General features: G+C 40.0%; 2 protein-coding genes across 2 annotated transcripts; both read right to left on the bottom strand.

Moving 5' to 3' along the window:
• Positions 1–7,107: 7,107 nt before the first annotated feature.
• On the bottom strand, positions 7,108–8,726 carry LOC138880175 (uncharacterized). The gene is made up of 2 exons (XM_070159847.1): positions 8,122–8,726; positions 7,108–7,918 (listed from the first exon to the last, which is right to left on the bottom strand). The coding sequence occupies exons 1-2, from the start codon at positions 8,724–8,726 to the stop codon at positions 7,108–7,110; spliced, it is 1,416 nt and encodes a 471-aa protein (XP_070015948.1).
• Positions 8,727–9,887: 1,161 nt separating this feature from the next.
• On the bottom strand, positions 9,888–10,742 carry LOC138880174 (uncharacterized). Its single transcript, XM_070159846.1, has one exon. It carries the CDS (start codon positions 10,740–10,742, stop codon positions 9,888–9,890), a length of 855 nt encoding a protein of 284 aa, XP_070015947.1.
• Positions 10,743–16,122: the final 5,380 nt, after the last annotated feature.

Genomic DNA, 16,122 nt, shown 5'->3' with positions numbered 1-16,122 from the left:
AGAAAGGTGCTCCATTCCAATGGACGGAAGAGTGTGATACGAGCTTTCAAAAGCTCAAGACAGCTTTGACTACAGCCTCAATTTTGATATTACCTACGGGTTTGAGGTCTTACACTATCTATTGTGATGCCTCGAGGATTGGCCTTGGAGCAGTTTTGATGCAGGACGGTAGGGTGATTACCTAAGCATCCAGACAGTTAAAGGTTCACAAGAAGAATTATCTGGTCCATGACCTGGAGTTAGCTGTCCTTGTTCATGCCTTGAAGATATGGTGTCATTATTTGTACGGTGTTCCTTGTGAGATTTATACTGATCATCGGAGCTTGCAGCACTTATTCAAGCAAAAGGATCTAAATTTGCGCCAGAGGAGATGGTTAGAGTTGCTGAAGGACTATGATATCACTATTTTGTATCACCCGGGCAAGGACAATGTGGTGGATGATGCCTTGAGTCGCCGGGCAGAGAGTTTGGGGAGTTTGGCTTATTTACCAGCATCGGAGAGGCCTATGGCGATGGATGTTCAGGCCCTAGCCAGCTAGTTTGTGAGATTGGATCTTTCGGAGCCTAGTCGGGTTCTAGCTTGCGTGGTTTCTCGGTCTTCATTATTTGATCGTATCAGGGAGTGTTAATATGATGACCCTCATTTGCTTGTCCTCAAGGACAAGGTTCAGCATGGTGATGCCAGAGATGTGACCATTGGTGATGACGGGGTATTGAGGATGTAGGGTCAGATTTGTGCACCCAATGTTGATGGGCTTCAAGAGTTGATTCTAGGGGAGGCCCATAGTCGCGGTATTCCATTCATCCGGGTGTCGCGAAGATGTATCAGGATATGAGGCAGCACTATTGGGGGAGGCGTATGAAGAAAGATATAGTTGGGTTTGTAAATCGGTGTCTCAATTGTCAGTAGGTGAAGTATGAGCACTAGAGACTGGGTAGGCTGCTTCAGCAGATAGAGATTCAGTGTGGAAGTAGGAGCGGATCACCATGAACTTCGTAGTTGGGCTCCCACGGACTTTGAGAAAGTTTGATGCTATTTGGGTGATTGTGTATCGGCTGACCAAGTCCGCGCACTTCATCCCTGTGTGTACTACCTATTCCTCGGAGCGCCTAGTAGAAATTTATATCCGGGAGATTGTTCTCTGCATGGTATTCCAGTTTCTATCATTTCAGATATGGGTACTCAGTTCACATCATGGTTCTGGAGGTCCATTCAGCATGAGTTGGGTACTTGGGTAGAGTTGAGTACATTATTTCACCCTTAGACGAACGGACAATCTGAGCACACTATTAAGATTCTTGAGGATATGATATGTGCGTGTGTGATTAAGTTTGGAGGGTCTTGGGATCAGTTCTTGCCATTGGCAGAGTTTGCTTACAACACAGCTATCAGTCTAGCATTTAGAAGGCATCGTATGAGGCTTTATATGGTAGGAGGTATAGATCCCCGGTGGGTTGGTTTGAGCCGAGTAAGGCTAGATTGGTGGGCACAGACTTGGTTCAGGATGCATTGGAGAAGTTTAAGATGATTCAGGATAGATTCCATACAGCCCAGTCCAGACAGAAGAGTTACGCGGACCGGAAGGTTCGTGATGTTTCCTATATGGTTGGAGAGCGGGTTCTGCTTTGGGTATCGCCTATGAAGGGCGTTATGAGATTCGGGAAGAAAGGAAAGTTGAGTCCGAGGTTTATTGGACCTTTTGAGAAATTGAGGCGTGTTGGGGAAGTTGCTTATGAGCTTGCCTTACCTCCCAGCTTGGCAGGAGTTCATCCGGTATTTACTATTTCGACGCTCCGAAGGTATCACGGTGATCCATCGCACATGTTGGATTTCAGTTCAGTCCAGTTGGACAAGGATCTATCCTATGTTGAGGAGTCAGTAGCAATATTGGACAGGCAGATTAGAAAGCTAAGGTCAAAGAACATTGCATCAGTGAAGGTTCAGTGGGGGGGTCAGCCAGTCGAGGAGGCAACCTGGGAGACCGAGCAGGATATGCGCAGCCGTTACCCTCATCTTTTCACTACTTCAGGTATGTCTCTATGCTCGTTCGAGGATGAACGAATGTTTAAGTGTAGGAGGATGTGACGACTCGGCCGGTCGTCTTAAGAATTAATGCCCCGATCCCCTATTAACTGCTATCCCCGTGTTTATTTCTGCTATTTTGATTTGCCGGATGTTCGGTTTTGAGTTTCGGAGAGTTTTGGGATATTTAGTCCCTAAATGAGAGCCTAAGTGTTGGAAATTTGACCGTAGTCGGAACAGTGTGAAGACAGCCTCGGAATGGTAATCCGATGGTTCCGTTAGCTCCGTTTTGTGGTTTCGGGCTTAGGGGCGTGTTCACATTGTGTATTGGAGGTCCCTAGCTAATTTAGGCTTGAAATGCCAAAGAGTCGAATTTTGAAGTTTCCGGTTCGATAGTGAGATATTGATCCGAGGGTCAAAATGGAATTCCGGAAGTTAGAGTAGCTCCGTAGTATTGAGTGTGATATGTGTGCAAAATTTCAGGTCATTCGGACGAGGTTTGATAGACTTTTGGATCGAAAGCTTAATTTGTGAGTTTTTAAAGTTCTTAGGCTTGAATTCGATGTTAAATTGGTGTTTTGATGTCGTTTTGAGAGTTTCGAAGGTTGGAACAAGTTTAAATGATGTTTTAGGATTGGTTGGAATCTTTGGTTGAGGTCCCGGGGGGCCTCGAGTGAGTTTTGGGTGCTTGACGGAAGTTGAATTTGGACTTAGGAAGATTTTGCATTTGCTAAACCTGTCATAACCGCACCTGCGTGTATGGGACCGCATGTGCGGCACCGCATAAGCGGAAATTTGGTCCAGCTCCAAGATCCGCAGGTGCGAGAAGGGTAACGCACCTGCGAGACCGCAGGTGCGGAAAGTCTGTCGCAGAAGCGAGAATTGATTTAATTAGAAGTCACAAATGCGACCTTGGCTCCGCAGAAGCGGGACCGTAGGTGCGGTCCAGGGCCGCAGATGCAGTTTAACTAGGCAGAACATATAAACACTTGCCTTCGCGAATTTGAGTTATTTTCACTTCTTTTCAAACGGGAAGAAGCCTTGGGGAGCATTTTCAATGCAGATTTTCAGAAGAATTCATTGGAGTAAGGCCTTTGATCCCTAATCTCTTTTTTGGGGTGATTTTTATCATTATAAGCATGAAAATTTAAGGTAAATCAGTGGTAATTTGGTGGTTAGGCCTTGACTAATTAGCGACCTTTGAGTGATGAATTGAGAGACCATTTGAGGTCCGATTTGGTACTTTTGGTATGACTAAACTCGTGAGAGTGTGAGGATTCTGGAAATGTAAATTTTACTCGATTTCGAGACATGGGCCCGAGGGGCATTTTTGTTATTTTACCTAATTTCGCGTATTAGCTTAGTATTTCTTTGTAAAATCCATTATTTGAAGTGCTATTTACATTATGAAATTGAATTGAATAAATTTGGGCAATTGGGAGTCGAGTACTCGTGCCAAGAGCGTGGTTTCGGGTTGATTTGAGCTAGTTCGAGGTAATTGGCTTGCCTTACTTTGTGTGGGGGACCTTCCCCTTAGGATTTGGTATATTTGATAATTGAAATACCTTGTACGTGAGTTGACAAGTGCGTACTTGAGCTAATTGTTGAAAATCTGGTTTTCTTTAATTAATTTCAATCATGTTCCTTTTTCCTGTTTTATACTACTTGCAATTTAAGCCTGCTGTTAGCTTAGAAAAAGCATGTTTAATTGACTTAATTGCTTATTTGCCTAAACTACCTTAATTGTATTATGTGAAGCATGTTAGGTTATAATTACCTGTTTTACTTGGTACGAAATTGAGCTTAATTGAGTATTCTTTTTGTAAGCCTGCTGTGTGTTTTACTTTGGGACTACGGGACAGCATCCCGGGATCTCCCCTGTATGTATTTATGATTTGAGCTGAGGTGCGGGATACCGAGAGATCCCTGGCATGTATATTAAGGATACCAAGAGATCCTCGGGATACCAAAAGATCCCTAACATATATTGAGGATACCAAGAGATCCTCGGGATACCAAGAGATCCATGGCATATATGGAGGGTACTAAGAGATCCTCGGAATACTGAGAGATCCCCGGTTACTATTCTTGTGAAGAGTGGTATTTCCTTGTGATTGTTTTTGTCTCTGTTCCAGTTATTGTATTCCTTATTATCCTGTATTAAATTCTTACTGTCAGCGTTTAGCTGTACTGTTTATCTTATCCTATCATCCCTTACATTTTATTTAATCTCAGTAGGGCCCTGACCATCCTCGTCACTACCCGACCGAGGATAGGCTTGGCACTTACTGAGTACCGATGTAGGGTACTCATGCCCTTTCTGTGCATGTTTTTCATGTGCAGATCCATGTACCTCCATGCATATTTTCCACGCTTGAGATGAGGCGTTCGTAGAGACTCCGAGGTATATCTGCCACGTCTGCAGATCGAAGAGTCACTTTTCTACTCTCCCTTTTGTATTAGACTTTCCGTACTTGTTAGATATTCTGGAGTTAGACGTTGTAGAATTTCAAAGGCTTGTGATCATGAGATTCCGGGTTTTAGGAAATGTGTTTAGCTTTCTAGAGTTATTATTGTGTATGCCAAGCGGCACTTTAAATTACTGTTTTAATTTACTACTTCGATTTTAAATTATTTCTTCCGCAAATTGTTTTATATTTTCGCATTGTTAGGATTATCTAGTCATAGAGACTAGGTGCTGTCATGATGGTTCATGGAGGGCGAACCGGGTTCATGATAATTATCAACTGTATGCATGTTATATCGTAAATGCCCTGCCTTAGCCTCGTCACTACCTCGTCGAGGTTAGGCTCGACACTTACCAGTACATGGGGTCGGTTGTACTGATACTGCACTATGCACTTTCTGTGAAGATTTTGGAGCTGGTTGTCGCTGATCGAGAGGTCGGTTGCAAGCATTCACCTAGGAGACCCAAGGTAGTCCTGCAAGCATCCGCAGGCCCTGTCATCCCCTCCTATGTTCTGCATTTTTATCTTATTTTCTTTCGAGACAGATGTACTTTCATTTTAGACCATTACTTGTAGATATTCATAGAATGTTTGTGGATTCTGACACCAGTTTCTGGTTGGTAACTGTTTCAGTTTTGTTAATTGTATAAGAATAATCATTTTTTAAGCAATCCACTAGGCATAGCCTAGGGTTGTTTTTTATTAATATATAAAAGGAGAAACAAAGTGTCATGAAATCTTAAAAGGTGCACGAAATAAATTTTGTAAACTACATAATACCTATTATCAAAGTTGAGTAATGTACTCAAAGTTGATATCACACAAAGTCTAATAAAATTTGTATAACTAAAAGCCATCCCATACAATTCATGCATTAGTATACACCTTTCTCCTTCGCATTTGCTTCTATCCAGTTGCAATTTACGTCATGTTGTTTGCATATATAACTATTTTCTATGTGGCTTATCGATCGCAATGTCTAGTCCATTCTTTTGTTGGTGTTGCTGCATTATTCATGCGGCCAATCTATTGTTCCAGCTTAAGATAGTCGAAATTCATTAGCCACGCTTTGTCTACAACATGGAATGTCGACCTAGTGGTGCCTCCTAGGAAACTGGACGCGTGCGCTTACTCTTCTATCGCTATTGCTTAATGGGAGCATTGTATTCCCACGAGTAAAACTCTTTTCGTTTGATCCCTTTGTTGTTGCTGCGCCGAAGATGAGATCACTGGCCATTGTTTAATCACTGGCCATAATTTAATTACTGCCTTTGTCGAACACAGAGCTGGAGCATCCCTGTGCTTGCACATGCTCTAGCATTTCTCGAATTGTGCAAGTGTAGTGCATGCTCAAATATCAAAAGCATTCATGTCTAGCATCCATTAACTTCCAGCGTGCCTTTCCATGTGAAACCAGGCGTGCCTCCCTGTTGGTATTGTTCCCAAAATAGCACTCCCCAGCTGCTTTGGTTGTGATAGCTGCCACCATCCATGCGTGTATCAAGCTTTTCTGAAACAGGCAACTGCACGTGTGTGCTTGTTCTTCCGTTCCTGCATTCCTTTTGATTCCTTGCATTCTCGATTGCGCTGCTCAGACCAAGAGACAAGCTTCACGCTTTCCACATTAAACCATGTGCGCATATGAAAGGGTTTCTCGAAATCACTACAGCCCTCAATGCTTAGTTCGATTTATTAAACTTAACCGGATGTTTTCATTGTCCATAATGTGACCTTACAACTTTTGTCATAAAACTGATTTGTATTTTGTTTCCAAAGTGCATGCTTAATTCTTTTTCCATTCCCTTGACCAGATCCTGTCGAGTGCCATTCATGTTCCAGCCATAAAACAATTAAAGACCTGCATTTCGTACAAATTCCCTAGTGTGCTGGTGCAAACTCCAAAAGATTTGTTATTTGTTACTGTGCATAACTTCACGTGCCTATCTTGTTTATTGATGTGTTTTTGTTCTTTAGCATAGGTTATACCTGCGCGAGAGAAAAGATAGTTAGAAATACCAACCATTATATCCTCCTCCCTTAGGATTTGAATATATTGGTCGATTAAGTTGACATGCCTCCTGCTCTTCCTTTTCTTTTTGCTTCTTATCTCCTGTCCACCTTCACCCTTAGACTTGGACATTGCAGCTTATCTTCATTAACCAACCTCTTTACATGTGCATCTAGATGCCAGAATTGATGGCATTCTATTTCTCCATGATCTAAAGCATAATTAGCCAAGTGATCTGCCAGCTTGTTGCCCTCCCTATGAATATGAGTAACTGTGTAATTTCCCCTATTCATTAGTTGCATCATTTTCTCTACCTGCTCAGATATGATCCATGGTGGTTTCCAGATCCCATCCATTATCTTTTTTAGTAACATTGAGTCAGTTTGAAGCCATACATGAGAGTATTGTTGAAATATGCAGAACCTTAGTGCTTCTACCATGGTCTTCGCTTCAGCTACTGTGTTTGTTGTCTCCTCAATCTCTCTCCCTACTGATTTGACTATGTCACCATTTTCATTTCTTATACAAAAACCTATTGAGCTCCTGCCTGGATTTCCCCTCGATGCACCATCCGTATTAACTATTAGTCATCCTGCACTTGGAAATTCTCACATGACTTTGGTAACCTTAAGTTTAGGAGTGAAATTTTCCATCATAGCTAATAGATCTTGCCATTTGTGAGGTACCATGTCCATCCCAGGCTTTCTCACTTTCACCAATGCCTGGAGATTTGACGAAACTTGATAAATCACTCTGCTAGTTGTCACAGCATCACCATACTTCATACTATTTCTTCTTTTCCAGAGTTCCCATACTACACATGAGGGGAGTGCTTGCATTACTGGTTTGAGCCTTAAGCACACATTTGCAGTCCAACATTTTGTGATTGCTTGGTGCAATGTAAGTCCCTCCACAGCTATTCCTGCCCTCGATAGAAAATACTTCCAAGTTGTCTTTGCAGTTTCTGATCTAAAAAACAAGTGCTGAAGAGATTCCTCATCAGGCTGTACACAACACCAATATTTTGATGGCATGCAATAGCCTACCCTTTTCAAGAAATCATCTAAAGGTAACTTTGCTTTCCACACTTTCCATATGAAAAATGCTATTTTAAAAGGCAGTCCCTTTACCCAAATCATCCTATAAGTTGTTCTTGGTTCGTCTCTTCTTCTCGTATAATCCCATGATGACTTAACACTGAAATATCCTCTTGTTTCCAGCATCCAACAAGGCATGTCAAGAATCTGCTGAGGTGAGGGTGGTTTGATTTTCTCCAGAATGTGTACTGCTAAGTCTTCAGGAAGCATTTCAAATAGTTTGTCCACATCCCACTCACCATATAAGGTAACCTCATGTACATTTTGTACTGTTTCATCAATGCCAAAGTCCTGAGGAACCAAAAATATAGTGCCCCAAGACCTGTCCAGTTTTCAAACAAAAAAAGTGATGATCCCCTTTTTGTTTGCCAAAAGATTTGATGTTCAATCAGATCTCTGCATTCCAACATTTTTCTCCAAATGTGAGACCCCCTTTTCCATGGAACAACTACTGAATTCATTTTCTTACAATATTTCTGACATACGAAAGAGCTCTATAGGCTTAGTTTTGTTCTAAAATTCCACCACAACTTGCTGAATAATGCCTTTGCTACATCATGCAGTGACCTGAAACCTATTCCTCCTTCCTCAACTGGCATGCATAAGGTATTCCATGAAGCCCAATGCCTACTAGTTCCTCCTACAGAGCTGCTCCAGAAAAACTGAGCAAACAATTTGTGCAACCTATTTATCACATAATTTGGAGGGTTTACAACTGATAGTAGATGCATAGGCATGCTTTGCAGTACATGAGATATGAGAACTGCACTGCCCCCTACTGATAATAATTTGCCCTGCCATGATTGCAGTTTGTCCATTACCTTAGTAATTAGGGGCTGATAGTATTCCAGATTTCTCCTTGCATAAAATATAGGACAACCTAGATATATGATAGGAAAATCATTCCTATGAATGCCTGTGATACTTTCCACCTTGCTGACCACTTCCATGACTGTTAAATGATGCAGGTACACAGCTGATTTGGTCTTGTTAACAAGCTGCACAGATGCAGCTTCATATGCATTCAGCACTTGCATAATCAGCATCAGAGATGTTTCATCTGAGGATGAGAAAATAATCATGTCATCTGCATACGCCAAATGATTGATCTTTGGACTCCACTTTGGCATCCCAAATCCACAAAAATACAGGTTAGTATGTAGTGCATTGAGACCCCTAGATAATCCTTTTGTTGCCAAGATAAACAAAGTTGGAGATACAGGATCACCTTGTTTTACTCCCCTTCAGGTCTTAAAGAACCCATGAGCTTGACCATTGATTAGAATAGAATACCAATTGTTTGAAACTAATCCAAAGACAATCCCTATCAACCTTTTTGTGAATCCCATCTTTCTCAGTACCTTGGTTAGGAATAGCCAAGATAATCTATCATAAGCTTTGGTCATATCTAGCTTCAGGATGACATTAGGTCCATCCTTATTTCTAAGCCTAATTTCAGTCACTATCTCCTGAGTTAGAAGGATGTTTTCTACTATATTCCTGCCCTTAACAAAACCTGATTGTTCCTCCGATATCAGACTTGGGAGAAATTTCACTAGCCTTTCATGTACGACCCTCGATATAACCTTATTTGAAAAATTACTGAGGCTTATTGGTCTTAGATCAGAAAAAGTGGTAACTTCTTTTTTCTTTGGTAGCAGAACTAGGTTGGTGTGTGTTAAACACTTTGGTAGCTCATGACCATTGAAAAAAGCCCTCACCATGTCGTACAGGTCATCCCCTATTATGTCCCAACAAGAATGATATAATTTGCCTGTCATACCATCTGCCCCCCCAGCACTATCACCATTAAGTCCAAATACTGCCACTTTAGCCTCCTCTTTTGTTGGCTGCTTAATCAATTCTGCATTCTGCTCAGTGTTAATCAGATTAGGAACATGCTCTACGATATCAAATAATGAAGGAGTAGCTGCTTCTGTGAACTGTTCCTCGTAGAATTTGATAGCCTCTTCTGCAATTTCTTGTTCTTCTTCAATCCATGTTCCTCCACTATTTTGAATTCTGTTAAGCTGAAGTCTCTTCCTCCTACCTCTCACTTGTGCATGGAAGAACTTAGTGTTCATATCCCCTTCCTTGAACCAAGTCATGCCTGCCTTTTGTTGCCAATATTTCTCCTCTAGTGCAAGACATTTGATCAGTTCTGCCTGAACCTTTTGTAGCCTTTCCCTGTTCATCCCTGTAGGATTTGATTCAAATTCTGCTTCATGAACCATCACTACCTCCTCCATGCTTGCTATCTTTTGGAAAATATCTCCAAATGTAGCCTTACTCTACAATGAAAGGGCCTTCTTTAATTTTTTTAACTTGTGATTAAAAATAATATAAGGATTTGCACTGAAATCAGCTGTCCAATTCTCTTTCACCACATCTTTAAAAGTTGCATGTTCCACCCAAAAATTCAAGAACTTAAAAGGCTTTTTTATTGGTGGAGTCTCAATATCACACTTCAGATACATTGGACTATGATCGGAACTAATCTTTGACAAATGTTGCACCTCTATTCCTGGAAATGTTTGTTGGAACTGAAGATTGGCCAAACATCTGTCTAGCCTTTTGAATATACAGTCTTCATCTGCTATCCCATTCCACCATGTAAATATGCTACCTTTAAATCCAAGGTCGAAGAGATTGCAAGTGTTGACGCAGTGTCTAAAATCATCAATTTCATTCAATGACACAGGTAACCCACCAAACTTCTCTTCTTCGTCCCATATTACATTGAAATCTCCTCCTACAAGCCATGGTGCATCCATATACCTTGCCATTGCATATAATGAACCCCATAATTCTATCCTCTCAATTGCATCACATTTAGCATATATCAATGTTAGGACAAACTCCACATGCGATTCAGTATGAAACAATCGTAGTGTTAATTGTTGCACCATACTGTTCATAATAGTTACCTCAAATACCTCATCTATGAAAGCCCAGATCTTGTTGGAAACATTTGAAATTGCTTGTGCAAGTCCTATCTTGTTTCTGTACCTTTCCAGGTTTTTTGCTTGTTGCTTTTGCTCCATTAATCCTACAAATTCATAGTGATTTTTCCTATGCATTTTTGTCAACCTTTCAAAGGCTTGCTGTGTGTTGACTGGCCTTATATTCCAAATGAGAGCATTCATCACTGATTGTTTGATTTAGTTAGCGTTCTCCTTGCGTGCACCCCAGGTTTTGGGGCTGCAAAATTATCTTTTTGTTGCTTCTTCTTACCTTTTGCTGTTGATTTTGCCTTTTCCATTTCCGTAGGTGATAAGTCACCTTGCCTTGTAGTATTCATAAGGTGTTGGGTAGTTGATTCGTGATCCATGTCATATCCTGATCTACCAGGTTCTTCTCCTTATTCATTGTCTTCCTTCCCTCCTGATGTAGCTCCAAATGTATTCTTTTTAGAGACCAAGGCCTTCTCTTCTCCTCGTTTTAACAGCTGCAACTGCTTTTTCTCCAATGTAACAGTAACATTTACTATTTCTATTTTTTATTTTGGCTGTTTCTCCTTCTCTGTTGGGTTGTATCCTTGTGGGTCTTCTTGTGATTTCTGAAGTTTATCGTCTTCTGTTCCTCCAGGATCATTTACTTCTGGGCCTCTTCCTTCATAGTTACTAATTTCTGTGACTTCTGCTATCTGATAATTATTGTTGTGTTCAACAATTTCTGATCCTCCCATTATTAAAAAATTACCAGTTGTATTGTTGTCATTGGCATGGAGCTCTCCATTTACATTTGCTCATTTACACTTTGCTCATCTTCTTCTTTGTCTTTCTCATTTGGTTCCTCATCATCTTGTGCTCCTAGTGGTACTTCGTTCTCCTCTGAATCGTATTCCCTTTGTGCATCCCATAGACTGCCTCCACAACCTTGCACTCTTTCTTTAAATGTAGACGATTTTGACCCTTCTGCTTGAGAATTTGGAGTTTTATTAAGTTCCTTGTTCACAAATGTATTTTGTGATGGGATTTCCTGGCATGATGTATTGATCTTCACTATTCCATCTCCTATTTTATCCTTTAAACTTCTTTCTACCCATTGTGCAGTATCGTTTTTTGCTTTTGATGCCTCATTTCCATTGACTAGACCATTAGTTGAACCAATACCCGATGAGTTAAGATGAAAAGCTTGTGCTACTGGATTTAGCTTTCCCTCATTATTGACCATATGTTTTGGTTTTTGCTTTGTAGATGCTTGGTTATGAACTGCTAGACTGTTTGTTGCTGCATTAGCTGCCACCATTGCCAATTGATTAACAGGTTCTTCCTCTTCATCCATCCCTTGTAATATTGCAAACTTGTTAGCTACTTGAACATGATCATTATCTTCATTGTCTACTGCCACCAATTCCTTACCACTATTGCTTTGTGCTTCTGCTTGTCTATCTACAGTGCTTGTACCCTCCTTGTTCTTATTAATTTCAAGCTGCTTAGTTGGTTCCATATCCATTCCAATATTATTGAGACTAGTATTTTGATTTACTACATTTCTAAATCTGTTGTCCTTCACTTCCTTCCATTGCTCTTTTGCTGTAACATTCACATTACTCACGACATTTCCACTAGATAAAATCATTATAGGCCTTGAGTTCCCTATGTCCTGCTTCTTAGTTGTATCTGCTTGGTTAGCATTCTCCTTCTCCACATATAGTTCAGGGTGTATCCTCCAACATTCAAATTGATCATGCCCTTGAAGTTTACAATGTCTGCAATATTTAGGCAGCATGTCATATTGAATTCTCACCCATTCAGTTCTTGTTGTTCCATTAGCTTCATTGAATATGTCCATCCTCACCCTTTTAGGCAAATCTGCAAGTAGATCAACTAGTACCTTCACCCTAGCACAACTAGGTCTAGTTTTATTAATTGTTGCCATGTCTAGATGCATAGGTTACCTACTGCTGTAGCTAGAGAAAATAGACATTCCTTCACAAAAAAAAGGTTGGCAATAGACCTGGGAATGAAATCCAAGCCATTGCCTTGGGTGTTTCTTCATCTGCTCTAAACTTTGAGTCGTAAATCAATGGCCTAAGCTGATATTGATAGCCATCCCTGTCCTAAGCTGCGTAATCATTGGATTCCTGTTGCTCATGCATTGCAGCATTTAAAGTGCAGGGTTTCAGAATTTTGGAGTAATCCATCGATTGTTTGTTGTTATTTGTGTTCCCTGATGTTTGTGCAATGTTTGGAGGAGGTTGGGTAGGCATCGCAGCCACAAAAGGTGGCTGGCCACCTGACTGTGTGTTCATTATAGTTGTAATTCTTTAGCACTTTAATTACATGACAAAGGTGCAGTAGCTTTGCAAGAAAACGATGCTACTGTAATTCGAATTAGCTTCATGTTACTTACTGCATATGGCTGTGAATCCAATTTCACAGTCCAAACTGTAAAAAACAGTAATTTCGATTTAAAATGAAGCTTAGAATTCAAACCAATCTTAGAAGAGAAGAGAACACTTTCACGTTATAGAAACAAGCTGTTGTGCTGAAAAATAGCGTTGGAATTAGCTGAATCGCTGAAATTGAATGAAGAACACTGTCTGCTACAGTAACTCGTGAAAATGAAATTAAGATCTACAAAAATTGACTATAGATCTGAAGTTGAAACCAATTGGGTATTATTCGTAAGGAAATTATGTATCTTTTGACACCAAGTTTGGTTAGTTCCACCACCGGATGCCGGAGTTATGACCGGAAAATGATGACGGAATTACTATTCCTTCTCTTCCTCCCTTGTGGTATATGTTTTAACAAGAATCATTTAAATATATACTTTCACTTTTATTTCTGTTTGAATTAGCTTTTGTTAATCTTAACTATGAAAATGTAAAGGAGAAATGTGATTATAACTCTAACGTTGGCTTGCCTAGCGAGTGCGATGTTAGGAGTCATCACAGTCCCGACGGTGGAAAATCTGGATCGTGACATCCAAATGGTCTAATTTTCTAAAAACTAGCCATAAAGGATATAAGCTTCCAAATCGGGACAGGAGGAATTCCTTCTTCGCGAACGCGAAGAACAAAGTCCCAGCAACAAAATCCTTCTTTGCAAATGCGAGAGGCTCCTCGCGAACGCAAAGAACAGCATCAGACATCAGAAAAACAACATCTAAAATAGCCCTAAATGATCTGATAACACCTAAAACGTACCAGAAACACACCCGAGGCCCCCGGTACCCCAACCAAATATACCAACAAGTCCTAAAACATCATAAGAACCTATTCAAGGCCTTAAATCACATCAAACAATGCTAAAAAATGAATTGCACCCTAATTCGAGCCTAATTAAGCTAACTTCTACATTCGATCCCGAAACCTACCAAATCAAGTCCGATTGACCTTAAATTATGCACACAAGTCATAAGTGACATAATGGACCTATTAAAATTTCCAGAATTGGATTTCGATCCCGATATCAAAAAGGCAACTCCCGGTCAAACATCCAAACCTTCCATTTCCATCTTTCGGCATTTCAAGCCAAAATCAACTACGAACTTCCAAATAAATATTTGGACAAACTCATAAGTCCAAACTCACCATACAAAACTAATCCCAGGCTCGGAATCCCAAACGGACATCGATAACATTAAATTACACTTCAACACAAAATCATGAAATTCTTCCAAAATGCCAACTTTCCATAATAAGCGCGTAAATGCTCTCTGGTCATCCAAAACCCAATCCAGCATATGCCCAAGTCCACAATCATCATATTGGAACCTTCAAATCCAGATTCCGAGGTCATTTATTCAAAAGTCAAACCTTAGTCAACTCTTCCAACTTAAAGCTTCCAAATTGAGAATTTTCCATCCGAATCAACTCCGAACTTCCCGAAATTCAATTTCGACTACACGTGCAAGTCGTAATACCTGATGTAAAGCTACTCAAAGATTCCAACCTCTGAATCACAGGCCATAGCTCAAAATGACCGATCTGGTCGTTACATCAAATCTAACCCAATATAGTTCAAAAATTCAAAATAAGCATTAGAAACTACCCACGAATGAAAAAGATTTAATCTGTAATGTTTTTAAAAAAGTCAACAAAAGTCAACCCAGGGCCCACTTGGTCAAAACCAAAGATTCTGACCAAAATTCATTTATCCATTCACCCCGAGCCAGTTATTTGATTTGTTTCGAAATTCGATCCAAATTTAAGGTCTAATTCTCAATTTTACAAAAATCCCCAATTCTACCTAAATCCCTAGTTTCTACAATAAAAATCTTATAGTTGATGTTGAAGTCTCATGAAATGTGATGGGTAATTAAAAGGAAATGGATTAAAGTCACTTACCAATGAATTTGGGAAGAAGTGTATCTTGGAAAATTGCTTTAAGGGTGTTTAGGGTTATGATATTGTGAGAAATGAGCTAAGTTCTGTTCCCCTCTCCCCCCCCTCTTTTACCCAGCTACGGATGTCGCAATTGCGATGTCTTGTTCGCAATTGCGAATATCAAAAATGCGAGACAATGGTCGCAACTACGAAACCTATTTCAAGGCCACAAAAGTTGCAAATGCAACATTAGGTTCGCAAATGCGAATTCCCAACCTTTGCAAATACAGACCATTTCTTCACAATTGCTAAGAAAGCTTAAGGACTACTAAGTCGCAAACGCGACTCTGAAATTGCAATTATGATCACTAACAGTTCGCAAATGTGAACATAATGTTCACAAATGTGAAATCACCCAATTCAAACCATGCTCGCAAATGCGAACACTTGTTCGCAAAAGTGAGGCTGTGATTTACAAGCTAGACCTTGAAAATGTGAGATTTACGGTAGAGCACCAGCACCAGAAGTGCACCAGCTATTCCAACCTTAATTGACCTCCTCGAAACACGTCTGAAACTTACCTTAGACCCTCGAGCTCCAAACCAAATAAGCACACAAGTGTAACAGCATCATATGAACTCTCTCATGCGATCAAAACACCAAAATAATATCTAGAGCCACGAATCGGACACTAAAATGTTTAAAAATTTTAAAGAAACTTAAGAACTCTCAAATTTACACCCGAACATCCGAATCACGTAAAATCAATTTTGTTTTGCACCAAATTTTGCAAATAATTCATAAATAGTGAAGTGAACATATACCAAGTTCCAGAACCGAAATCTGAACTTGGTAGCAACAAAGTCAACCTATGGTGAAACTTAATATTTAAACCTTCAAATTTATAGTTTCCAACAAACCACATTAAATCAAGTTAGTGACTTCCAAATTCAATTACGGTCTTATGCTCAAGTATATGGACCTATCAAGACCAAAATACTAATCCGAGTCTCTTTACACAAAATGTTGACCGTAGACAACTCAAACCGTTGTCAAGGCTAAAATTCACATTTTTCTTTAATTTTTCACATAAAAATATATCCAAAAAACCCTGATTGCGCACACAAATTGAGAAATGCTAAACAAAGCTACTCGAGGTCTCAAAACATATAAATAAAGGCTAAAACTCAAAATGACCTATTGGGTCACCATAGTTTGGATTGTAAAGTTGGGCTAATACTTTTTTA

Source organism: Nicotiana sylvestris, chromosome 10 (assembly GCF_000393655.2).
Source record: "Nicotiana sylvestris chromosome 10, ASM39365v2, whole genome shotgun sequence".
NCBI classification, from domain to species: domain Eukaryota; kingdom Viridiplantae; phylum Streptophyta; class Magnoliopsida; order Solanales; family Solanaceae; genus Nicotiana; species Nicotiana sylvestris.
The sequence above is the reverse complement of the archived record's forward strand: the minus strand, read 5'-3'. Positions and strand labels throughout refer to the sequence as shown.